The sequence below is a fragment of the Protobothrops mucrosquamatus genome, unplaced genomic scaffold, assembly GCF_001527695.2.
Source record: "Protobothrops mucrosquamatus isolate PMUCROS unplaced genomic scaffold, P.Mucros_1.0 scaffold1377, whole genome shotgun sequence".
In the NCBI taxonomy this organism is placed as follows: domain Eukaryota; kingdom Metazoa; phylum Chordata; class Lepidosauria; order Squamata; family Viperidae; genus Protobothrops; species Protobothrops mucrosquamatus.
The window spans coordinates 268,903-295,493 of record NW_015387566.1 but is presented as its reverse complement, the minus strand read 5'-3'; the positions used below and the strand labels follow the sequence as shown (position 1 = coordinate 295,493).

General features: G+C 37.8%; 1 protein-coding gene across 1 annotated transcript in view; it reads right to left on the bottom strand.

Annotated features, from left to right (window-relative positions):
• FN1 (fibronectin 1) overlaps positions 1 to 26,591 on the bottom strand; it is a 124,494-nt gene that overhangs the window by 90,002 nt on the left and 7,901 nt on the right. Inside the window, exons 5-12 of the mRNA XM_029285178.1 lie at positions 26,156 to 26,287; positions 25,333 to 25,470; positions 16,774 to 16,932; positions 14,613 to 14,804; positions 13,769 to 13,948; positions 10,864 to 11,040; positions 10,339 to 10,491; positions 9,189 to 9,317 (exon numbers count right to left, since the gene is read on the bottom strand). Of these exons, the coding sequence (XP_029141011.1) occupies positions 9,189 to 9,317; positions 10,339 to 10,491; positions 10,864 to 11,040; positions 13,769 to 13,948; positions 14,613 to 14,804; positions 16,774 to 16,932; positions 25,333 to 25,470; positions 26,156 to 26,287 (1,260 nt within the window). The remainder of the gene's footprint in view (positions 1 to 9,188; positions 9,318 to 10,338; positions 10,492 to 10,863; positions 11,041 to 13,768; positions 13,949 to 14,612; positions 14,805 to 16,773; positions 16,933 to 25,332; positions 25,471 to 26,155; positions 26,288 to 26,591) is intronic.

Here is a 26,591-nt window from a genome sequence, read left to right as displayed (position 1 = left end):
TCTGGATCTTTTTAAATCCCAGAAACCCGCTCCCCAAAGATAAACAGCTTCAAGGAGAACATTCAGACATGTTTAATCCTAATCTGCAACCCAAAATGATATAGTCGATATTCATAGAAATTTGATATCTCACTCTGTTATAAAGAAGGATTAAGGGTGACATGATAGCAGTGTTCCAATATTTGAGAGGCTGCCACAAAGAAGGGGGGGTCAACCTTTTCTCCAAAGCACCTGAGAAGCATTGGATGAAAACTTATCAAGCAGAGACCCAATCTAGAACTAAGGAGAAATTTCCTGACAATGAGAACAATTAACCAGTGGAACAGCTTGCCTCCAGAAATTATGGGTGCTCCATCACTGGAGGTTTTTAAGAAGAGATTGGACAGCCATTTGTCTGAAATGGTATAGGGTCTCCTGCTTGGATAGGGGGTTGAACTAGAAGACCTCCAAGGTCCCTTCCAACTGGTGTTCTGTTAGTCCCAGAAAAGTGTGGGAATTCACAGCAAGTTTATTTATTTATTTANCCTTAGGCCAGTCCCGCGAGCTGGAACAACCACGTCTTGAGGGCGCGGCGGAAGGAAGGGAGATCAGGGATCACCCTGATCTCTGGGGGCAGTTCGTTCCAGAGGGTGGGAGCTCCCACAGAGAAGGCCCTACCCCTTGGGGTCGCCAGCCGGCACTGTCTGGCTGACGGCACCCCGAGGAGACCCACTCTGTGGGAGCATACAGGTCGGTGGGAGGTAATCTGTGGCAGGAGGCGGTCTCGAAGGTAATCTGTGGCAGGAGGCGGTCTCGAAGTTCCCAAATGAACTGGTACTCAAAGCTCCACCTCACTTATCCTTGTTCTTAACATGTCTCTTCATCCTATCCTAAGGAGAATAGAATAGAATAGAATAGAATAGAATAGAATAGAATAGAATAGAATAGAATAGAATAGAATCTGGAAGGGACCTTGGAGATCTTCAAGTCCAGCCCCCTGCTCAAACAGGAGGACCTATACTATCTCAGACAAGTGACTGTCCAGTTTCTTCTTAAAAACCTCCAGTGATGGAGCATCCACGATTTCTGAAGGCAAGCTGTTCCACTGGTTAATTGTCCTCACTGTTAGGAAGTTTCTCCTTAATTCCAGGTTGCTTCTCTCTTTGATCAGTTTCCAACCATTGTTTCTTGTCCTTCCCTCTGGTGCTTTGGAGAATAATTTGACTCCTCTTCTTTGTGGCAGCCTCTCAAATACTGGAATACTGCTATCATGTCACCTCTATTCTTTTCTTTAGACTAGCCAAACCCAAGTCCTGCGGCTGTTCATGTTTTAGTCTCCAGGCCTTAGATCATCTTAGTTGCTCTACTCCAATTTATACTCCTATCTTACCAGACATGAAAGGGAAATGATAAAAATTAGTGTGACAAATGCAGCAAACAGCTAAGGAAAAAAATATTTTGTTGAGATCAGGCAAGGAACATAAATGGGTAAGCTTTTTAGAAGCAGCATTTTCCTGGAATCAGAGGTATTTAGTTAAATGCACATGCCTTTATTTTGGAAATGCCAAAGAATGTCACTGAAAAGATACAGAATACATTTGCCAGAATACATTTGAAAGAAGAAGGATATCCAATTTAATAATATGATTTTCAGCCCAAGTAATGATCATGCTTTAAAAACTGAGAACTGCAGGAAAAAATAATCATGGAATATAAATGAAGGAGATGGAAATGAGATCTAATCTTGAGAAAGAAGGGAGTAAAAGGAGAGTACACAACTATTTAAGAGTTCTGACTGTCTTTATCACTAAAGGTAAAATAACTCTTAGTTTGCACAATGCACTGAATCAGAAATTAGTTAACCATGTAAGCTTGTGTGTTTGATTTATGCTCCTGCAAACTTAGAAAACTGGATTTGAGAAAACATGATTAAATATGATTTGCAAACCATAAACATTGTCTGTATTCCATGCTGAGTGGATTCATACAAGCTAAATTAATACAGTATTAGATATTCCTTCAAAGGATACAGTGTATGAACCTAGTTTCCTGTAATGTTTTATTCAACCAACCATGGCTACAATAATGGCTTAATGTAATGGTTAGACCTGCCAATATTTTAAATAAGAAAAAAACTTATTTTCCTTTGGAATCCATTCTCCAGATAGGAAATTAGTTGATCACTACAATCACATTTTGGGCAAAATCCAGCTTGTTCTACTTGGATTACAGTTTCTATTGCTAGGACTATTCTGTTTGACACAAGTTTTTCTAAACGTTTGTAGCTGACACAGAGAAGAGCAATTGGCTTGTAACTTTGGGGAAGGTTTGGATCCTTCCCTGGTTTCAAAATTGCAGTAATTCTGGTCTTCCTGAATATAGGAGGCAGTATAATATAGAACTAAAAAAGAAGCAAGCCAACATTTAGTTGTTGGCCCACAGTTCTTCAGCAGTTCGGGTACATGCCATCAAATATGGCAGCTTTACGGTTTTATAAAGAATCCAGCCCCTTCTGCACTTTTTTCTGGTCCGAATGGGCGGGAGTATAAAGCAAGTGTTGGAAGATCATCCTTCAATGGTCTAGAATCAGATCTAATCTAATTTCCAAAGAATAAAATTGCTACTTTTTTAGTAAAAAATGCCCATAAACTTTCCTCTTTTGAGCCCCTTTCCCCTTTTTTGTTATTTTGTATTTTGTCTTTTTTAAAAAAAATTAATAAAGTTGTTTTTAAAATATCCATAAACTCTGGTTCAACAATAAAATGATATATTTGATTTCTGAGCTTTTAATATGTTCACAACAAGCTCTCAGATCACCACTACTGTTTTGTGACTGTATGATTTCAACTGCAAATTGGTCAGGCCAGATTTAGACTAGTATGTTGTTTGAACCAGGTCTGTGTTCTTAGTCTGTGTCAACCAGAAAACTGAATTGAGGAAACTATGGTCAGATAATATATTATCATAGATACTGAAAAATACCTCCGTTTTTCTTGACCTCTGTCTGGAGAGAAGGACTTCTCAAACTAATCAAGGTTATAACTTGTCATAACACCATTGCCTTGACTGACAACATGTTGACTAACAGGTTATTTCACGTTTTCACAGAATTCAATAGAAGCATGTATTGTAAGTTGAATAATGGACTACCACAAGGATCAGTGCTATTACCTGCTCTTTTAAATTTGTATATCCATGACCTGCCTGAAGCTGTTTTCAAGGTTTTTAAGAAGAGACTGGACAACCGTTTGTCTGAAATGGTATAGGGTCTCTTGCTTGGATGGAGGGTTGGACTGGAGGACTTCCGGCATCCCTTCCAACTCTATTCTGTTCTTTTATTCTTTCTATGATCATGTGTATTCATCCCATCAAGCTCAAAGAAAGTATGGAATGGTATAGGATCTCCTGCCATGGGCAGGGGCTTGGAATAGAAGACCTCCAAGGTCCCTCCCAACCCTATTATTCTATGTTGTATGTTTCTCAGAAATTTATCTTTGCTGATGTTATCAATCTCACAACCCAAGGAACAAACTTCAGTGATGCAGAGGATAGCCTTTCTCAAGATCTCCAGAAGCTCAATGACTTCAAAAATGGCACCTCCTGCAAGCCTAACAAAAACAGAAATAGCTACATTCCACCTCAGCAATAGGTACACAAATTACCAGCCTTCAGCGAAGTTCCAGAATCATATTTTATAATGTAATAACTCTAACGAAGTACACTGGATAGATCACTAACTTTCTGAAAACACCTGGGAAAATCAGGTGCAAAACTGAAAAGCTACAACTATTTACTGAACAGACTGGCTGGAACATTTTGGAGTGCTGATATTAGCATCCCTTGGCTTTGGTTTATTCCACAGCGGAATATTGTATCCACACCCAAATGATCAATGTCCAACTCCACCAGACAATACGTATCATGGTCTGTCACATTACATCCCACTCCTGTGCACTGGCTATCAGTACTTAGCAATATCACACTGCCGCATATTAGAAGACAACAAGCTCATTTGGCTATGGTCAAGAATGCTGAACAAGCCCCCCCCCCCATTTACCAGGACAATGTGCAGCCCATCACAAGATTGAAATCCTGTAGGCCAGCTTGGAAAACTGCTATTCACTTAACATCTACCACCCAGTTTAACCCTGAGAATGCCTGTGTCAGGTCCCTTCAGAACGCTGCCATCAGGAAGGGGAGGGGGAGTACACACTGTTGTGGATTGAGGCTATTTTTGCATTTCCTGCATTGTTTCTATTTTCGCTTTGATGTATCTACATGGGAATTAGGGAGGGGGAATACCCGTGGGGTCATATGTTTAGATTCCTGCCGCCAATGAGGCGCCTTTTCAGCTCAAAGTTCTCACAAAACCTTCAGGCCAGCGGATTGACTCCTGATGGACTTTGGGCATTGGGGTGGGGCTGAAGAAATGGGACTTTTAGCTTAATGCATTTGAGTGGGGATTTTTTATCTACAATCACTTTCTTTCAGTAAAAGAGCCTCTTTGAAACAATGCCTGTTTCCTGAGCTGTGCTTTCCTGAGGGGACGGCTGGGGCTGAGCCAGTGCTAAAACATTTAGACCCAGGAAAAACTTTTGTCATTCAGGCCACCAGCCATATCACGGTAGGGGCTGTGCTGTTGCAAGAAAATGAGGAGGGGAAATTGTAACCATATGTGTACACATCATGGAAACTGACCCAAGCGGTGCAACAATCAGCAGTGGGGGAGAAAGAGGCTTATGTAGTTAAATGGGTCCTCCACGTGTGGAGGCACTTCTTAGAAGGGAGCAAAATCCCATTCCAGGTCTGGACTGATCACAAAAGCCTGGAAGCTTAAAAAAAAAAACCCGGAAACTATCTCCAAAGTATTGGGCTCAATACTTCCAGCATTTCAACTCCACCTTGCACTACTTACCAGGAGAGAAAAATTTCCTTTAAAAGAGTGGATCAGACTTCCAGTTAGGTGTCGCGGTGTGACAGATGCAGGAAGATGAGGGTCTATCTTCAATTTTGCCCTGCTGGTGAACCTAAAAAGGGTCGAAAGTCGCCCTGGAGAGGCGAAGGAGCGGACCCTCGTTGATCACGGAGGGGCGGCAGCCCTTCCACTGGATCCGAGGAAGCCCTCCAAACCAGCGGGGGGAAAGACTGGCTACATTCGTGTGGCCAGTCAGAACCTGCTGACAACCAAAGATAAGCACTAACTAGCAATTTTTGAGCAACATGGATGGAACTGGGTGAGACTTTATCCTCTTTTTATGACCTTAATACTACTTTCCTGGAAAAAAGAATGCCCAAAGGAAAGAATCCTCCCCGATGAGAGGGGAAGGGAAATTTTTGCCCCGCTCCCTCAGGAAAAGAAAAGCGGTGAATTAATTGCTTTGGGGGGAAATAGAGAAAACTACAAGATTAACTTGAAATTAATACAGATGTATAGATTTGAAATTTGGGGACTAAAAGTACCTTTAAGACTTTTTTTTTTAGAAAAGATATTTGAAAGTCTGTAAAATAGGCTTGGATTTGGAAAGCTGGAAGACGGTGTCAATGACATCTAGTGGCGAATCATGGCACTACAATTTATTATGCTTAAAGGAAACTTAGCTTGAAGCTAGGACTTAGATAAGACTCTTTGTTATTCCTGGAAACTTTCATTTTTGCAGACTGCAGCTGGGAAAAGGGAAAAAAACTCTTGGGTTGCTTATCTGTGTTGGGGACCCTATTGGACCATAAAGACTACATACAAAAAACAAAATGACTTAGAAAGTTATTTGGCAAAGGAAGAAAGCTAGAGTAGGACTGAAGAAAATAGAAGTTTTGATCTATTAGATGGGATATTATACTATTAAACAGATGTTTGAATATGGTTAAGAAAATAGATAACTGTTAGAAATAAAAGTATTATTATAATTAGAAGGATAGGATTTGTAACTAGAATATTATACTTTGTTATGAGATGGGAAGTATGAAAACTCTAAAGGGTTTGAATAAGAGAAGCATTTGGTTACCCTAATATAATTTACTATGAGAAAATTATAAGCAAGAGATATTTTGAACATTGATGGGAAATTAAAAATTTTAAAAAGCGGGAAAAACAGGATATTGATTGAACAAATGGATTTTAATTGCAAATGCAATTGAGATATATTTTAGCTAAAAAAGATATTATAAACTGACACTATCGATATTATGTATAATACCATAAAAATGTGATGAAGATGTCTATATTTAATTGTATATGTATTAACAGTAACAAGAATTGTATTTGCCCAGTGTGGAAAAATGCATACCACTGGAAGAAGAGAGGATAGGAAGCACTGGATTGTATAGTATTGGAACTAGACTGAGAAAATTAATATGTACCACTGAATTACCAATGGACCCAGACAACACATTATTAAGTACTCATGATTGTAAAATTAGAAAATTAATTATATGTATGTATGTATGTATGTATGTATGTATGTATGTATGTCTTTAGTTATTCGGGTTTTCTCCCGCGTACTCCCAGAAGCACGAAGCTGAAGACACCAGCCTGAAGATGATGAATGTGACTTCGTCGAAACGTCGCCAAGACACTTCTAATTCTACGCGGGAGAAAACCCGAATAACTAAAGACATACATACAAACACCCACGAAAGTCTCAGAAAACATATATATATATATATATATATATATATATATATATATATATAAAAAGAGTGGATTGATCAATCAATTGAAAGATACGTGGCCCATTGTGCATAAAGCCCTAAACCGTTCCATATTGGGGACTTTGTATATCTGTCCACCTGGTTCCTACAGTCCTTGCACCCATCAAAAAAGTTGGGACCAAAATATATAGGGCCCTTACCGATAAAAAGAATCATTAACCCAGTCACAGTGGAATTAGAATTACCAAAACCATTGAGAAAAGTTCACCCAATATTCCATTGCAGCCTTCTTAAACCAGAGGTGGTCTCGCCCTTAAGGCCGGCACCCCCTTCAATCCCTGAACCTATTACAGTGGAGGAGAACAACATTTCAAAATTAAGGAAATCCTAGACTCACATACACATCAGGGAGTCACCCAATACCTAGTAACATGGAAAAATCTCCCTCAGGCTCAGCCTGAGTGGGTGCAAAAGAATCATGTCAAAGCTACAACGTTTTCATGACCGCTACTTTGATAAACCTAACTGAATACATAACCACTTTTTCTTATCCCCTTTGTGTTATTATCTTCTCCAGGTGGATCTTCTCTTCTTTTAGGGGAGCAGCATGTTAGGTGTCTTCAGAACGCTGCCATCAGGAAGGGGAGGGGGAGTACACACTATTGTAGATTGAGGATGTTTCTGCATTTCCTGCATTGTTTCTACTTTTGTTTGATTTATCTACATGGGAATTAAAATACCCATAGGGCCATCTGTTTAGACTCCTGTTGCCTAGCTAGAATAAGGCACCTGGGAAAATGGCCGGTTGTCATCTTTTTGGCTCAAAGTTCTCACAATACCTTTAGGCCAGCAGATTGGCCCCTGATGGACTTCGGGCCTTGGGGTGGGGCTGAAGAAATGGAACTTTTAGCTTAACGCTTTTGAGTAGGAACTTCAGATTCTGACTTTTTCTCTGCAATCACTTTCTCTCAGTAAAAAATCCTCTTTGAAACAATGCCTGTTTCCTGAGCTATGCTTTCCTGAGGGGACAGTTGAGGCAGGTCCATACAGCCTGGAGAAAGGAGTGATCCAAGGTACCTTCTTTTGGCTTGACCATTAGTGATCCCTCTACCAAGCCACCTGGTTTTGATGTGCCTTACTTTGTCTGGATGAAATTGAACAGAATTAGGTGTGATACTAGAAGAAGTGCCTCTGAAGGAGAATATTTGTAGCTCAGGGTTGAAATGAGGGGTCCTTGGTGCTCTCTGAGCTTGCTTGTTTTCTTGCAGACTAGCACTGATGTTACCTAGTTAAGGTAATGAAATGTCTGCAAGAGCACCAAGGGCCCCTCAGAAGTGCCTCTGCCCTCTATCAGTGGGGATGATAAGATTCCCCTTGTTGCAATTGTTGTATTAATATGCAAACTATTATACATATTAAGATTGCCCACAACATGCATTCCCTGGTTCTAGTCTAAAAGACCTGAATGAAGCAACGACAGAGGCAATTGCCTGGATAGCTGAATTGGACATCCAGTTATGAGGCCACTGCCATATCTCCATAGACCTTTTGTGTATAATTATGTAGAATGTGTGTATATGTTTACTTCCCTTCTGTCAGGTTCTTATCATACACTAAATATTAATAATAAATTCTTAGGAAAAACTAGTTTTAAGTCAAGAGTGCTATAATCATAGAGGTACTTGTCACCAGCTATGAAAATGACAATGTGCACCCTGATACCATAGCTGAAGCCTGCTCCTTATATATTTGTATCAAATGCCATAATGAAAAGGGCAGTTTCTGTTTTGATGCACATGTTGCCACTTACCCTCCTCTTCTGTCGAAGCCTAGATCAACCCACCCCAGATTCTATTGATGAGTTTAGTAAAACTAGGTAGAAGCCACGTAAAACATGCTTACTTTGTTTCAGTTAAGATAGTATTAGTTAGAGCTCTGCCTTAGTTCTCTAATTCTAGGATTTCCAAATGGAGACGGGGCTATCTAACTTGGATTACATGAGGGCTAGTTTAACAACCAATTAGGGGAAAAAGCAATAGTTTGATTGTCGTAGTGTACAAATGGGAGGAAAACACAGGAAAAAGAACAGAAGCAAGAGGTTGGAGGTGGTGGTAAGGATGTAGATAAGCATTAAGTCATAGAAGTTCCTTTGTAGCCCAATTCTTACTGTTACTGACAGTTTACAGCAGCCTAAAATTATTGGCACAGTCATGGTGGTAACCCCTTATAGTATATTGTCCTAAGCATGAAAGGTGAGGATGCTAAGCACGGTTAGGACGCTGAGTTGACGATCAGTAAACCCACGTTTGAGACCCAAGGGCTGCTGTGTGATGTGGTGAGCTTCCGTCATTCACTTCAGCTCCTGTCAACCTAGAAATTATAAAGTGTGCAATAGCAAAGTAGATAGATACCACTTCAGTGGGCACATTAACAGGGATATGAAAGGAGTCCCCAATTGGGCGTCCCTCTGGGCAGCGGTGATATCATTGGCTAATCCTTCCGACCCTGAAGTGCCATGGTGCTTCCGACATGAACACGAGCATGAAAAGGAATCAACTTACCAACAGGATCACATTTCCATCTCCCCCGACCTTGGCCAAAGCATGTACAGTTCAGCATGTGTCCTTCTTCGTGACGTTTATGAAAAGTCTGATTAACATCATATGTGATCCCATCAACTATACACTGATCTATTTCAAAAAAGAACATATTTGTATCATTGGTTAATTTGAACAAATAATGGCTATAATTTTGCACAGCTGCATATTGTTCTCCACTCAGTTTACCAATATCTCTCATGAATGAAATAGTTTGTGTTTTTCCATATTCAAACAGCTTCCAGCAAAAAAAGCAAGAATGTCATATAAAGTATTTAAAAAGTCAATTATGATGTGCCTTTGCTACAAACTTTTATATTCTTTATAATCTTTTAATAGATCTTGAGTCACTAATATGTTATTTCTTCCTCAAATTTGTAATGACTAGTCACTCCAACCCATACCACGTGCAATTCTTAATAAGTAAGCTGGCTACAAATACCTATAACATAAAGTAATTCAATTCACTCATTAGGTTAAATATGCCTTGTTTAATAATGATTTAGTGAATAAACCACAATTATATGGTGTTAACCGACAAACCTAGTTTACAGAATCATAGTTTACAAATAACAATGATTCTATTCACATATCTTGTTATGTCCTTTAATTGGTTTTGGCTCTGTTTGTGCATAATTTCAATGACATATGAACCTAATCTGAGATTCACACTCAATAAATAAGATTTGTGAATGAGATGTTGTTACAAAGGCTTTCCTTATAATTCTCTGAGGTTTCAAGGAGCTTATGTTTTCACATATACATAACTATAGTATATTCCTCATATATTTTTTCTTGCTGTAGGTCCTAGAAAACAAAGTTCTGTAAATGATTACTCATTGTTGGCTATATATGAAACAAGTTTAACAGTTAAATGAAATTGATCCTATACCATAGTCCTCATTCCCAAATGTACTCTAATTCAGGAGAGGTAATCTGTGCCCCTTCAGAGACAGCTCTTAGCTTTCCTCACTATTGCCCATGCTACTTGAGCTGTGAGTAACCACTGCATTTAGAGAACCAAGGATTTCCCAATTCCAGTATATTACCTATTGTGCTAACTCTTAACTGGCTACATCACATAATGAATAATGACAAACCAAACTAAAAATACCTCTGAGCTGGGAATATGCAATGCAGGTCCATTCTCCACGTCCATTTCCCACACAAGTGCATCTCATCATATGGCCCATATCATGCTGTTTGTCCCATTGGTCTCCAACACGATACATAACACCCTCATTTGTCGTACAAATTTCTTCATGAGCTAGTTAACATGTAAAAATGAATTAGGCTTATTTTGATTATTACAAGCTTCTTGTTCATGAAAATAACAACACTAACCCTTAGAAATTTTCTTTCTTCCATATTGATCTTATATCAGTGCCTATAGTATCCATTTTCTTCTGAGCACTTCAAATATGAATCTCCATTTAAATCCTGTATTCTGAATGTGTGTTAAATAGATTTTCACATATTTTATTCTCATAATAAAATTGTAAAAGTTTTACTGAGGCTAATCTTTATATGCAACAACTGTATATACGAAGTGAATGAATATTTATATCAAATAATATTTTCATAATTCCCAAGAATTAAGGAATAACATTGGGTCCTAACATACATATGTGCAATATACCTGCCATGGGACAAAATCCAAACTTCTGATCAACATCATAGTTTGAGGTAGTTCCACACCACTTCATGTTATCTCTTCGTCCTTCAGAAGTACAATCAGTGTAATTCCGATTATTATAAAGGAAAGGAAAGTGACACAGGGCACCATTGGAATTTCCACCACGTGTCTGAATCAACACTGCAAGAAAAAAAAATTGTTATTCAAATAAATACTAAAGCTTAGCTACATGCTAATTACTTTACTATCTGCTGTCCAGCATACCATACTCGTGAAAATTATTTCTGAAAACTTTTTGCAATCATTTTTCTTCCATTAGGAAATCATTTTTCTTTTCTTTTTCTTTTGACAAATGGGAAATCATCATTTAAAGAAAATACAATAAATGTTATGAATTAAGAAATTGAGAAATGGGAAAAAGAAACAACAAAGAATGATGATCTTTGCCATTTTTATGTGAACCACTGAGAACATAAAATGTGGAAAAGAGGTTTTTTTTAACTGATCAACCATTTAATAAAAATTGTATTTTTCCAGGTTTTTGACTATAAATGTAAGTTTATAGTCTTTTTTTTTTTAAATTTTTTATCAAGTTTATAGTCTTTATAAAGAAGTTCGAAAGCACTTAAGAGACATATCAAAGTCAGCTTAGTTTGCAACTTCCACCCGCTCAAGAGCTGCACCAACCTTTGCATGTCAAGGACTGCATTCCTAAGTGGCCACAAACAGGCCCCATTTGGTTAGGGGGCCTTCAGGAAAGTTAAGGGATGAGATGGGTGTCTTAAGTATTTACAAGGCTTTAAACATCCATTTTATTTCTGCTGATTACTTCTCGCCTTGGAATAAAAGGGCTGAATGCTTTGCTCTATCCACTGTGGGAGACTTAGCCTCTCGCACCTCTGTCTTGGTTCCAAAATGCATGAAAGCATCTGCAAGTCAATAGCTTGTCTATACAGCAGCTCTCTGCCCAAAAATCAAACTAGTTTTGTTCTACCAAGTCTGAATCAATCTCATGAAAAACTGCAGAACTGAAGAAATCTACTATCAAGAAAGTATGGACAGCAAAAGGGAGCTTCAGAATGATGGTGTCATAGTGACAATGCTGGCCTAGAACCCAAGAGACAGTCAGTTGTTAGGCAGGTAAGCCAGCTGGGTGACTTTGGGTCAGTCCTCCTCTCTAAGCCCAACCTATCTCACAGAATGGTTGTAGTAGGAGACCAAATTATACACAGGAAGCAGAATTATTACATATGTTCACCACATATCTAAAATCATATTTGAGGCAGAATAAAATATATAAATAAAATATATAAAAGGCAGAATAAACATCTAATAACAATAATAATAAAGAACAATCATCTCCAATAAGCTCAAAAATCACAAGCACTCTGAAAATATGATAAAAAAATAGAAACCTCTGGCACAGAAAAAAAAATCTGAGAAATTGTGAGGCAGAATTTAACTGTATTTTCAGGTTGTACATCCAGTTCTCTGCAAGAACTGCCACATATATGGCAGTAAGCAGAATTATATTGTTCCCACCCTCTAAGATCAAACATTAAAATAAGGAATATAGCTAAAGCTTTTGGTATGTTTCTTTTATATAATGAGTATTCATAAAAGTCTTTTAAAAATATTTGACAATTTCTTTTTTAATAAAATAATATTGAATTATTAAACTGCACAAACGAGTCCCAGTTTTAAGGCATGTATTCCTCCAGATCTTACAGGGTAAAAAACTACATTAGCCCCTTGCTAGTTCTTAGTTCTGCCATATATGGCAACCTGGCTGAGAATTCCAGCTTGACTTGGGAGTGACATCAGAGCATTGCAGCCATTGCAGATTCAAAAGACCTCTTTCTTTCTAGCCTAATATAGACATTGGGCTTCTATCTTCAAAAAAAAAAAGAGAGAGGAAGAAATGCCAGCCAAACACAGGCAGAAAACCAAAGATGCAGACTACTAGCTTTATTTCTATTTAATTCATTTCCTCCTCACAAATGTGAGGACACCCAAGTGAGCAAAATGGCACAAACTATTTTTATCTTTGACCATTTCTGCATACTGTATAAATTTCATTGGATTAGTTAATGAGATGATGACAAAACAAGAATTGTTGGCGAACATCTAACACTGATTAGCTTCAGTTATTCCTTAGTTAAAAAAATAATTGCAAAACTGACTCCAAACCATTGTTGCCCAGTTTCATTTCAGCATGGAACAAAAAATAAAGTTTATTTCAGACTTTTGGAAAGTCTCAAAGTAAGGAGCAATCACTTAGAATAGGAGCAGAAAACTACTTTTATACTGAGAGTCAAACTGAGTATTTATGGTATGTTAAAAGCCATACAGTAAAAATGGACATGCTCAAAATAGAGATGGGTAGGAGCAGAAGAGAGAAACAGTGGGATAATGACATTTTACAAAGTAAGGAATAACAAATAAATATTCTGTCTCTGGCAATAGTCAAGTAGATCCTTTTCAAGACATCTAGAGAAAGCTTGCAATCTGGTATACAATATTACTGCTTTTCATTTTACCTGATAAGACATCTGTAGAGATGTACTATCCATTGCTATCTAGTTAAGCTGTGGTGGCGTCATGATATAAACCTACCTTTCTAATGCTAAACACATTTCATGTATTGCACTGAATAGCCTTTCTGATAGATCTATGTTTGACTTCTGTATTCCCTTACTCTTTCCTAGTTTTCAAGACTTTCCTTGTATGCTTTATCCAGTGCAGATCCACGTCTCCTATTCCCAGCCCAGATATTTTAAAAAGACATGTGAAAGAATGCTAAATTATAATTAATATATTCTATACTTCCATGACCACACTTTCCCAATGCATGCTAAAATCTGCATCTTATTTCTCCCCAAGAGATTTTTTCCTCAAAAAGGTTTACCATTTTGCTCTGTACAAAAGGAGTAGCTCTTATCCTGGTCAAAGTTGGAGGTTGTACTGCACCAGAGATTCCCATCATGACGTCCTTCGGAAGTACATGAATAAAAAGTCCTTCCATTATATGTGAATGGGAAAACGCAAGGCTCTCCATTGGAATTGCCACCATAAGTCTGGGTCACAGCTTTAAAACATAGAATACCATTATAATTACACAAGAATTTGATGTTATTTGGTTTCAGAAAAATATTTTAAAACATTATAGTGAAACTTCAGTTTTTCAAACCAGTGGGATCATGGTTCCTGTCTTTTAAAATTTGGAGCATGTCGTTTCAGTAACTGACATTGATTGAATGATGTCATCACACAAATGTTGCAAATTATATTACTTGCATCAATTTATATCATTATATAATTTCATTACGTAAATAATCAAATCCAGTGGAAATTGCTATCAAAGTCTGTTGCAGTCCCAAAAAAATTCAAGATTTCACTCTGTGTGTGTGTATGTGTGTGGGTGTAGGTACAGAAGGGGTCCGTATATAAGAAAAAGTCACAATTCTGGCTGGTTTTGGAGAGAAAAAGATAACAGTATCCCAAAACCAACTGCACTAAATTAACTTCACATCAAATCCATTGACCTGGAGATCATGCTCTTATAGACTTAATTGTATGAAGGCCAGACTGATCACATGACCTTGTATAAATGATGATAATAATTTGTTTTTCACAATATAGTAGTGACCTTCAGCGCAGCCTATGCCAATCAGTTAGGAACATGCATTATCATAGGGTAAATGACTGAAACATCTTTTATATGCCAATAAATATTTAAAAATATTTCCTACCTGTTTCCTGGCAGCTGATTCCATTGCCCAGACAAGTACAAAGCATATGCTGGCTTCCCTGTGCCTTAAGCCACTGCATTCCCAGGATATACACCATACCACTGTCAGTTACACAATGCCCAAAAGGAGCAGGCTGGGGCTGTGGTTGGTAAAGTGCAGTTCGTACATCTGTGATAGTTGCAGATGCACTTCCTGCATATAAAAAAAAGCAATGATGTTTTGTAACTGTCAGTAAGAACTACTGTATATTATCACTTGATTAAGATCGTGTCATGTGTCTGATTAACGAAACACTTAAAAGGACTTTCAGGCATATTTTTTTCCTAAAAGCATTTATTAAGGTTACAGAGATGTCAGTACGGCATGGTGGAAATGCTTAGATCTGAGATTATTTTCCGTTGCACATACATTCCAGGCATTTTTCCCTCCCCTATTTTGGGGTCATGGTTCACATCTTCCAATGAACTTGGAAGATGTGATTTACTTCTGGTTTCTTTTTCCCGGGCTTTCCTTATTCTCCTCTCCTTTCACTGTTGCCTGATTTAACTATAAAAATACCAGACAGTTCTGCATATTGTCAAAGCAAGAATATACAGTATTTGCAGCATTGACAGATCGGTTATGATTACTTTTATCCTGTTTTTAATCACTGTTAGCCACCCAGTCATGAATATGAAATGAGCAGCTACATAATACTAAGGATGAATGGACAGACAGAATCTTGATAGTCTCCTATGAGTCAGTTATCTGTTGTAGTTAATGTGGAACTTTGAATCTTCCAACATTAATAAAAATACTGTTTTTACCATTTTGACTAGAACCAAAATAATCATCCAAATTGACCATCTCAACATCCTAGCAAAGCTGAATTTCTACTGGGAATGCAAAAATACTTTTGATTAGTTTTATGTTTATCAGAAGATAACAAAACATTTATGCTCATGTTAATAAGGGCCAGTTAGCTTATCAATTCCAACCCACTGGACAGTGAAAGAGTCCAATTTTACATATCCCCTGGAAGATCCAGCCTCTGCTTATACACAGGCAGCAAAGGGAGGAAGGTGTTCCGGGTCACCATCAATAACTGGTTCCATTGTCAAATTATTTTTCAGAATGTTCCACTGGAATCTGCCTTCCTGTAACTTAAAGTGATATTAAGAAAAAGCCTTTTTCTCTATAGCTGATTTCTGGGAAGGGAAAATTTTAAAAAATCAGAGGGCAACCTTTGGATTTAAAATTTAGATTAATGAACATTCTTTTTCACTGAAAAGTCCATTAAACTGTTCTACTAGATCAGTGATGGCGAACCTTTTAGAGACTGAGTGCCCAAAAACTGGCCCCACCCCCTGCCCCGCCCCCACCGTCCCCCACCCTGCCTGCCCGCAGGGCCACTCACCCCCTCCAGGGCCCGCCGCAGATCGCCCAGGCAGCCCAGCAGCCCATGGTGGCCATGCCCCCTGCCCACGGCCTGCAGCATCAACTGTGCGGGATGGGGCGTGAGGGCAGTCTTGTCTACGCTGCCTGGCTGCCATGTCCTTGGCTGCGCTGCTCCGTGTGGGCCACGCTCGGGGGCGACTCTTCTCCAGGGGGGCTGCTGGTGAGGAGTGAGTTATGGGGGGAGGCGAGGCTGGGGCAAGGGCACGTGTGCCCACAGAGAGGGCACACGCCACCTCTGGTATGCGTGCCATAGGTTTGCCACTACTGTGCTAGATTATATTAATGGTCATGGTTTCTCACTTATCTATTTTACAGTTCCTTAAAACAGATTCCACACTGCTGCCAAAATGCCTCCTCTATTATTGATACTACAATTAGTACATCCCATTTTGTGGGTACCTGAATCTGTACTTTCAGTCTTTGGTTACGCTCTCATCATTCTAAAGGACTAAATCAAGTCAAGCCTGACAAATAGAAAGAGGCTTTGTGATGCTAGCGACTTTAGATGAGGGGATTTTTTTTAGCAGACTTCATTGGTTGGCAAGAATTTTTTTAATTACATTGATTTTATAGTTATTTTATAGATTACACTGAGTTTTATTATCTTCGAATTCTTACACAGTTTGAATACTTTGAATTTGAATGTATGATTTCCCAAGGTAGTTTTTATAAAGGCAAATAAAGAAGGAATAAATATCCAACTTCATCCAGGTATATCGCTTACCTACACCTGTGGCTTGCAAAGAGGAATGCCTTTCACATTTCCATTCCCCTCTGCCATTCCCTGTGCAGATGCACTGAAGTAGATTTCCTCTGTTATCCTTCTTGCTCCAGGTGTCTCCAATTCGATAAGAGGTCTTGGTGTCCTGATCATTGCATCTGTCTATAGAAAAGAAGAGACCACACACCAGAGGATCAAGCCTGTGCTATTTCAACAGTCTGCACCCATTCATGATGGTTACCCACTTGGACTGATACTGGATTTTTTAATGTAGTCAATATTTTCATCCAGTCTCATCCAAAACTACCATTGGCATATTTTAACTGCTCCAATTAAAAATGGATTTTTTTTTAGTACACTTGAATGAGAAACATGTTGCACATAAGGAAAGATAGATCAGAATTTTTATTAAAACTCTTAAAACTCTCAAACACCTCCCCAATACTAAAATGTCCACAAATTTTGATTCTAGTCATTCCAGAGAAACTCTGAAGGCACAAAAAGGGTGCTGGGGTTTTATGTATAAATAATGATTTACAAGACACAATAATTGAGATTAGGCAGCATGTTAGGCCAAATCAAACAAATCACATGATGTTTTTGTGCAGTGTTTAATCCCAGATATTACTGACTGTTCTGTGCCTTCCCCTAAGGCCCAAATTCCAATTTTAGGTCCTTCCAGATCTGCTCAAAGGACAAGTGGCAGCCATGTCTAAGAGTTCATCTTGTGCATCAAGTGCATCTACGTGTGGATCAGGAGGTCATATTCACAATCATTCACACCCTGGTCACTCCCTGGCTGGATTACTGTGCAGTATACAAAGCTGGCTTTCAAAAGCATTCAAAAACTGCAAATGGCATTGATAGCTATGGCTCTCGATACTGATCTCTTCCAGAAAATTTCTCAATGCAATTCAACATGCTAATTATCCTCTATAAAGTCCTATATGGCCCAGGTTACATGTATTCTGCTCACGCCATTAGAATACTCTTAAGAAATCTTATCTCATGGGACCTAGGAGTTGCACCTTTCTGCCACACTGCCTGCCCAATGGACCAGCAGCTTCCTGGAGCCCTGGATTAAGCATTAAGGAACTGGCTATTTCCTCAGGCATTCAAGACTGTTGGTTGGTTTTTAAGTTCTTGTTTGACCTATTGGAAATGCAGTTTTTTTTAAAAAAAATCATGGATATATTTCATTTTATAGTTTTGAGGTGCTTATTTTTACAAATCATATTGCTGTTCTTGTTCTTAAACCTCTGTTCATCACCTACAATCACTGCTATGAGATAGCTGGCTATAAAAATTCTATAAATAAACAAAAAAAAAAACATCTATGGAGGTTCTTAGTCGTCCAGGTCATGGTTGTCCCAAAAGTGCTTTTTCAAGAGGCAACTGGACTTTCCTGTTTTTGTTTGAAGACATTTCGCTTCTCATCTAAAAACTTCTTCAGCTCTGACTGGATGGTGGAGAATGGAAGGCTTTATATTCCTTGCAGACAGCTGGTCATTTACATTCTTTTAGAGTCATTGAGGCTTATGTGTCCTCAAGGTCACCTGAGTGGTGCAAATGGGTGTAGAGGCTTCTTGGAACTGCTGGAAGGACTGTGTTGTAGACAGGAGATAGATGATGTCGCATTCCTCCCCTTCTATTGAGAGAGGGCTGTTCAATTTTGACATAGATGGCCTCTTTGACCCCTCTTTCAAGCCAGCTGTCCTCTCTGTCCAAAATGTAGACTTTGTCTTTTAAATGTAGATGGACTGCTGAATCTTGTCCTGATGGGTTTGTTCTTCTATGTTGTGCCATGCGTTTATGAAGTGGTTGTTTTGTCTCCCCAATGTACAGATCTGCACATGTCTCACTGCATTTTACTGCATGTATCACGCCGCTTAGTTTGAGTCTGGGTGTTTTATCCTTGGGGTGGACAAACTTCTGCCTTTAGTGTATTCTTGGGTTTAAAGTGTGCATGTATGTTGTGTTGGCTGAAGATCCTCCTGAGCTTTTCAGATATTCCTGCAAATAGGCAGCAGTCAGGCAGAGGTCCAGCATGGCACATATGTGGTCTGGGGTGAGGTTAGTTCTGCCACCTAAGGTGCTGTCTTGTAGCAGTCGTTTCATCCATGGTCTCATCCAGGTCCAGTTTTAGTTTCCAAACCTTGCTGGTGAAATCCTGTGAAAATAAAACTGGACCTGGATGAGACCATGGTTTCCTATGATGTGACTTCCCTCTTCACCTGCATTCCAACAATTGAAGCTGTCATGGTAGTGAAGAAACAATTGCTACAAGACAGCACCTTAGGTGGCAGAACCAACTCAGCCCAGACCACATATGTGCCATGCTAGACTACTTATTTCAAATACATTGAAGGTTTCTACAGACAAAACATAGCTACGCCATGGGTTCACCTGTGTCTCCCATTGTGGCCAATCACTACATGGAAGAGGTGGAGACCAAAGCCCTAAACTGCTTCACAGGAATTCCACCCACTCACTGGTATAGTATGAGGATGATACTTGGGTCAAGATCAAAACACAGGAATTGGAAGCATTCATCAAACATATCAACTCTGTGGACAGATACATCAAATTCACAAGGGAAAATATTAAGGAAAATAGACTAGCCTTCCTGAACTATGCAATACATATTAAGGAAGACACTGGGGTTTACAGAAAGCTCACAAACATATCAATATTTACATTTTGATTCTCACCACCCACTGGAGCACAAAATGGGAGTTATCAGAACCCTAAACCACTGAACTGAAGGCCTGCCTACCAGCAAAGATGGGAAAGAAAAAGAACTAAAATACGTCAAGGAAGCCCTCAGAAAGTGTGGCTATCCCAATTGGGCCTTCATCAAATCTCCAAAAAGACCCAGCAGGAGATCCCCCATAACAGAAGAGAACAATAAATGAAGCAATGTTGTCATTCCATATGTTGCAGGAATATCTGAAGAGCTCAGGATCTTCAGCCAACACAACATATATGTACACTTGACAAAGTGTGCATGTATGACAAAGACAAAGACCACTCTTTTGAAGATAGCAAAGTTCACATTTTGGACAGAGAGGACTGAAAGAGGGGTCAAAGAGGCCATCTATGTCAAAACTGAACAGTGCTCTCTCAATACAAGGGGAGGGATATGAATCATCTATCTCCAGTCTACAACACAGTCCTTTCAGCAGTTCCAAGAAGGCTCCACACCCATTTGCACCACTCAGGTGACCTTGAGGACACATATAAACTTCCAAGTGGCCTCAATGACTCTCTAAAAGAATGCAAATGACCAGCTGTCTGCAAGGAATATAAATTCTTCCATTCCTCACCATCCAGTCAGAACTGAAGAAGCTTGTTGAATGAGAAGCAAAACGTCTTGAAAGAAAAACAACAAAGTCCAGAGTTGCCTCTTTAAAAAGCACTTCGGGGACAAATAAAATCAACTTTGAATTGAAAGACAGAAATATGAAGTCAATAATTTATCTCCCCTTGGAATAAATTTCTCCCCTTTGCCCAGAAATTCTACTCCATTTGTTATGACACAATTCTGGAGGAAAATTGCTACGTCATCCCAGTCACTCAGCTGCTGGGTTTCAAAAAAATGAACATGAGGAAAATGTTTAAGAAAGACATGAAGTCAAATTGATGGGAGTATGTGAGTTTGCCAGGAAGTTGGTCTGTGGCTTCAGCTGTATGAATGGACAAACTTTTTAAAATATTCAAAGCTGGGAACCAGCTGAATGATTAAGAGTTGACCATACTTACAAGGGCATCTCTGCCATTTCAGTAATTATATACTTTAATAAAACAAAATAAAAATAAAAACAATGTAGTGGTAAATTTTCTAATGCAAATCTAAACACTCTGAACTAAACAGTATTAAGCTCAAAGTTCTTAGTCCCAACTAGATATATTTAGAAACTGAGTGTTAATCAGGGGTAGAAAGAAATATTACAAATTTTGGGAAAATGGGAAAAAATGAATAGAAGATATCTGATAAAGGAATCTAAAAACTGAGGAAAGTTTCAGACTCTATTCCAAATCTACATGATCCTAAACAACGCTATGCTATGTTTAAGAAAATGTGGTACTTTGAATTATAAAATTCAAAGAGAAAGTGCTGCACACAGAAATGCAACCTGCCCAAATGCACATCATTAAGAAATGATGGCTTACCCTATACAATGATTTTCCTATTACAGGTAATGAATTATGTAATATGTGTCCTGAGATAACTCTATAAAATGTTTGCATTTTGAATAAATAGTAATGTTGTACAAAGCCAAGTGTTTTAGTTTCAAACAGTGTAAATAATAAATATTTAGAACAGAAATCAGAATTCTATTGAATCCAGCAACAGATTTCTGGGCCATATACTGTATTAAAACACTAGGCCATATACTGTATTAAAACATACTGTCAATGTTATTCATTTGATCATGCTTTTCCTGGCAGTTGAGAACATTCCATCCTTGTAATTTTCTCATTTGACACCCGGACACATATTTTCCTCCACAAGTTTCCAGTCAGAGAAAAACACTAAATAAAAGTGTTGCTTGTATAGTTTTAAAATTTAATTTCAAACTGAGGATTTACTTTATATAATTGACTGTTATACTAAGAAAAGTTATTATCCTCAATTAAAAGCTAAACAATATCATCTCAAAATCCACCATAAAAAAGTTCTAAAAGATTAGGTATGTCCTAAAACAGCTTAAAACATGGCTTATACTTAACCAATGACTGTACTTTTAAATACTTGCTATGCATGTCAGTGATTATCTTGCATACAATTGGATCCAAGCTGTAGTAATTTTTCATCACAAGCATCCTCATAGAAGAAAGAACACTTCAAAGATTCATTTTAGGTTCTTTCATCTTTAATATGCCAATCTTATTTATAATGGATTAGAATTTAAGGAAATTCACCAAAGGACAATTTCCAGATTTTTCCATTGCCATGCAGTCATCTGCCACTCAAAAAAACTGGGAGACTCACCTGAATAATGTAGATAGGAGAAGAGCTCCTGAGATAGAGTAACTAAGTAAGTTTATTTGTTAATTAATGGTAACTTAACTACGGAATTAAATTTTCATACTGTCTTCCTAAGTACTTCCACATTGTTTAGTGGAACCTTCTAAATGCCTTCAAAGATAGTCTGAAGAAATAATCAAAATTTTCATAAATGTATCTTGGGATCTAAGCCAGCTTCTTCAGGATAACACCAAGACTTATTGTACTTTCTACCAATACCCAGTAGGTACAATAAATGTTAGCCTGGAATTGAAGAGGATTGAGCCCCCTAAATTCAAAGACATATCTCTATGTTTTCCAAAATAAAAAGCTTGCTTTAGCTTTCCTGATAATTTTCATATTTCCATGACTGCTAGACAATCTAAGACACTATTCCTAGCACGAAGTTCAGAATAGATAAAACAACATATTCTATGATCTTATATGTATACGTAAGTGAAAGAAAGAAATATCAATAAGAAACAGTAAGGCTAAGACAGATCAAAAGAGCAGAATAAAACATCTTCCGGTTCCGGATCGCGCCGTGTGCAGTCATGCGAAGAGCTCCGTCTCTTCGCCGGCTGCATTCCCTCCGCCGGTAGACCCCTAATCGGGTCGAAAAGTTGCCCTGGAGGGGCGACCACCGTCGAGGAGGCCCTCGTTGACCACGGAAGGGCAGCAGCTCCTTCCGCGGTCTGAGCTAGCTACTTAGGGCCGTCGGAGAAAAGATCGGCCAGTAAAATGGCCGATCACCCAGCTGCACCAGCCGAAAGTCAGAAGAACAGCTAAGCGTGAAGAACCACCGTGGAGAAATCCAGGTGAGACCTTTCCTTCCCTCTCTTAGCCCCAACTATTTTCCTGTAAAAAGCCTCTGAATGACTTCCCTGCCTTAAGAGAGCGGTGTTTGTTTACTTGGGGAAAAAAAGCTTTGAACAAAACTATAAAACAGTAAATTTTTATTGGATATTTAATTTTTTGGATATTTTGAGGCTCTGAAAAAATCCTTATCATAGAACATTATTATTATTTTATCTCCTATGCTAGAGATATTTGCTTTTTTCCCCTCTATTTTCCTAATGATTAACTCAGAAAAAAAGATTTTACAGCCTATTGAGGACATCTTGTGGTGAAAAGTGTTACTGCAATTGTATTTTCTCTTGGTGTTTGAAGATGGATTTGACCTTCAAATGATAATAAAAGGGGAAAGATAAAGGCCTTGAAGCAGCTGTGGGCTGAATTTGCTTACTAGAAATTGTGGAGGTGGATATTTGTTGACTTCTAATAAATATAGCTTCTACTAAAAGACTAAAAGACTATTTTATCATGGAAATGGAAGAATCTTACCCACAGCTTGATTATGAGCTTATATTGGAAAAAATTCTGGAAGCTACAGAGTACATGAAATCTTGGAGAAAAATTAAAGATCATTTTGCAAAACCACAAACTGAATTTCAAATTTTAATGGACCAAAGAGGAACAGACTAGCTTTAAAGAGGACTATATGCAACAGTGCACACAATTTAAAGAGATGGAGGAAGAAGCTACTGATCAATTGAGCTTTAGAAAAACGCTTGACTTAAAATCTCAAACTGAGACTCTAACTGATCATTCCACAAGTCAACTAATTACTACAGAAGAGGATATTTCACAAACCTATGTACAAATTATGGAGAACTCTTGATGATCAAAGAATGACTTCAACTGAAATACTTGCAGTCTTAAAAGCAACAGGAACTGACTTTCAGATGCGATCTATTGAAAGCTGTGATAACCTGGATAATCAACTAGTAACTACAACATGGAAAAAATTGACTATACTATCCAGATGATACTGGAAGAAAGGGAAGAGAACTTAGACCAGATTGATGTGTCGATAAATACCCATACTCAAATACTGAGATTTGATGATACAGATGCGGTATTATGGAAACCGGCCTGGCACAGAAAGAAAGCTAGAGTTAGATTTAAAAATGTGATTTAAAATTTTATTTAATGGGTTAAAAAGGCTTTAGAGATCTGGACTGATTTAACAATTAACTGAGCATGTGAAGTTAGCAAGATGATATTTTGTGTAACAATATGCTTGTTTTAGATATGATAATTATTTGGACGAGATTTAAATCTTACCTAATGGGCTGAAATGATTTCTTTTTTATAGAAATAGATTGACTGATAGATTATATATCTAAAATAGAGTAGAGTAATATTTTTATTTTAAGTAGGATAACTATTTTCTAGTGGAAGAAGAAATAAGAGAGACTTGTGATAAGAGAAGAATTGGTACTAATCAATGATCTATTAGATTAAGAAATAGAATATATCTGGAAATATTAGAATGTTACTGTCGGAATATTATGTGTATTGTAGAAGGGATACCCGAAGTGCTAATAATATGTTTATTCAAGATTAAATTGGATTATGGTAATTGTAAATTAGTAAAGCTTAAAAACAGGATTTGGATTTACATAGATGTAATGTAGAAATGGATTAACTTAAATATGTTATACTATTTGAGGGAAATAGAGAGGGAACATTTAATGAATTAACTTGAGTTTTATATATATATGATTTTGTCTTTGGATGATTGATTACCCCATCACCACGGTGTTTCTTGAGCACTCTGATGTAAAAATTAAAAAACTAATAAAACTTGTTTATAAAAAAAAGAGCAGAATAAAATGTATCTTCTGGAAAGTATATAAATATCACTTATGCTAGAATCTGTGGGTACTTAGTTATTTATGGATGAGATCCATGGGAAATAATAGTACAATACTTTTTTTTAACATATACTTGAGTCAGTTGGTATAACTCAGTCCAATACATATTTTCTTAGAAGCCATGGTCTTATTCTGAATTTAGCAGTTGTGTTCATACAAAACATTAATCAGGTGCAGCAATATTTCATTTGCTTTTGGGAGGGTAACATCTACATCTTGTAATGGAAAGATAAATGAAATGGTAATATCACATACACAGTTGGGAAGATTATTAGGAGACCATTGATCTCACAGAGTAAATTATTAAGATAAAATATGTCATGCAATTATTATTTCCAAGTAATTCAAACCAGAATTTGTTTAAAACTAACTTTTTCATTAGTATGGCCCCAAGTCATTACATTATATGCTTAGCTTTTTTTTTTTTTTTGCAAACCCAATCCCCTCCATGATTGTTTTGCCATAATTTGACACACACACACCCTCCCCGGTGATGTCTTTGGGCAGTTGTCATGTCCCTTGTGGCTTTATCATACTGAAAAAAATGAAAAAGGCCAGCACCCTTGATTTAAGGAAAATACCGACAGGCAACATTCTAGCCACATTACTTGGATGGAGGAGGCAGCAGCCACCAAATTGCTAATAATTTACTATGCTAATAATTTACTATAGCTTCATGGATGATGTGAATACAGTCAGCCAAACAGTGTATGCAGAACATTCCAGACTTTGGGCCCTCCCTCAAAATTATGGAGGAAATGAAAAAATACCCAAGAGCATCATTCATGCTGATACTTTGCATGAGCTGCCCTGCCACAAGTCCATACTTACTTCTGGAAGTGCAAGTAATCCTCCCACTGCCTTCTCCAAGGCAAGTGCAATCCACCATCATCCAGCCCTGATATGGCTTTTCCCAAACTTCTCCAACAACGTATGACGTCCCAGCTGTATTATCATAGCACCGCTCAGCTAAGGGAAATTAATTTTCAAAGGTGAAAAAGAAAAAATAACCTCACTGCACTGTTTTCTTTACAATTTCATTAAGGAAAAAACTAAATTTCTTAATTAGGGAGGAAAGAAAATGCTTCCATATTTTTTGCATTTGGATTAAAAAAACAGCATGCAGAAATCTGGCAATTCAATGAAATAGAGGTTTCTAAGTGTTTACAACACTGGGGTTGTAGACAGCTTGTTTTATTTTATGCTCCTTTTGAAGGCATGGTTATATTTGAGTATATAACAATATACAGGATTATATTTCAAAATGATCTGGAGAATTTTCTCTTATGTCAATAAAGCACATCAAACTTTGGAGCATGAATCTCTTAACCAAGTATGCCCTTCCCTATTAAAACTTCTATAGACAGCAGGGAACAGATTAACCTTGGCATCTTCTCCATGGCATACTTGTATTCTAGGTGAATTTGTTTATTGTCTAGCAGGATATTCAGAAGCACTACCTACAGGTCAAAAGTCCAGGTAAAGTTTAATCATGTATGCATGTTTTCAGTTTTTATATATTTCAACTAAGACAAAAATAAAAAAATGTTATCACAAAGAATAAAAAATGTGCTTACAGTAACTATCACAAACAGGTCTATTTGCAATTGAAATACCTTTTGACCTCTGAAATGCATAAAAAACTAAATCATACCAACTGGCTTGCAAGTCCATTCACCCTTCCCGTTGCCAAGACACACACATTCTAACATGTAGCCTCCTGTCTCGTGAGGCCTGCGCCAGGTATCACCAATCTTGTAGGACTGCCCACCTTCATGACATCGATCTGAAAAACAAAGCATAGGAAGCTGTTTTTCCCAAGTTACATCATTAATGTATCTACTATGTCCAATAGTTCAGCAACTCTCTAAGATTGCCCCAGTTATATTATAATAAAGCCTTAGATCCCTTCATCCATTTCAGCATTGGTCAATGCTTCATAATGCAGCCAGCTATGAAAAGCAGCTTTTCCAATATGAAAGTCCCTACAGTCTAATAACTGTAACATGCCACTTTCCTGTTATATCAGAAATATCCCTAATTCATTAGGGATTAGTTGACCTAGTTGTTAAAAACATTTGGATTATAAA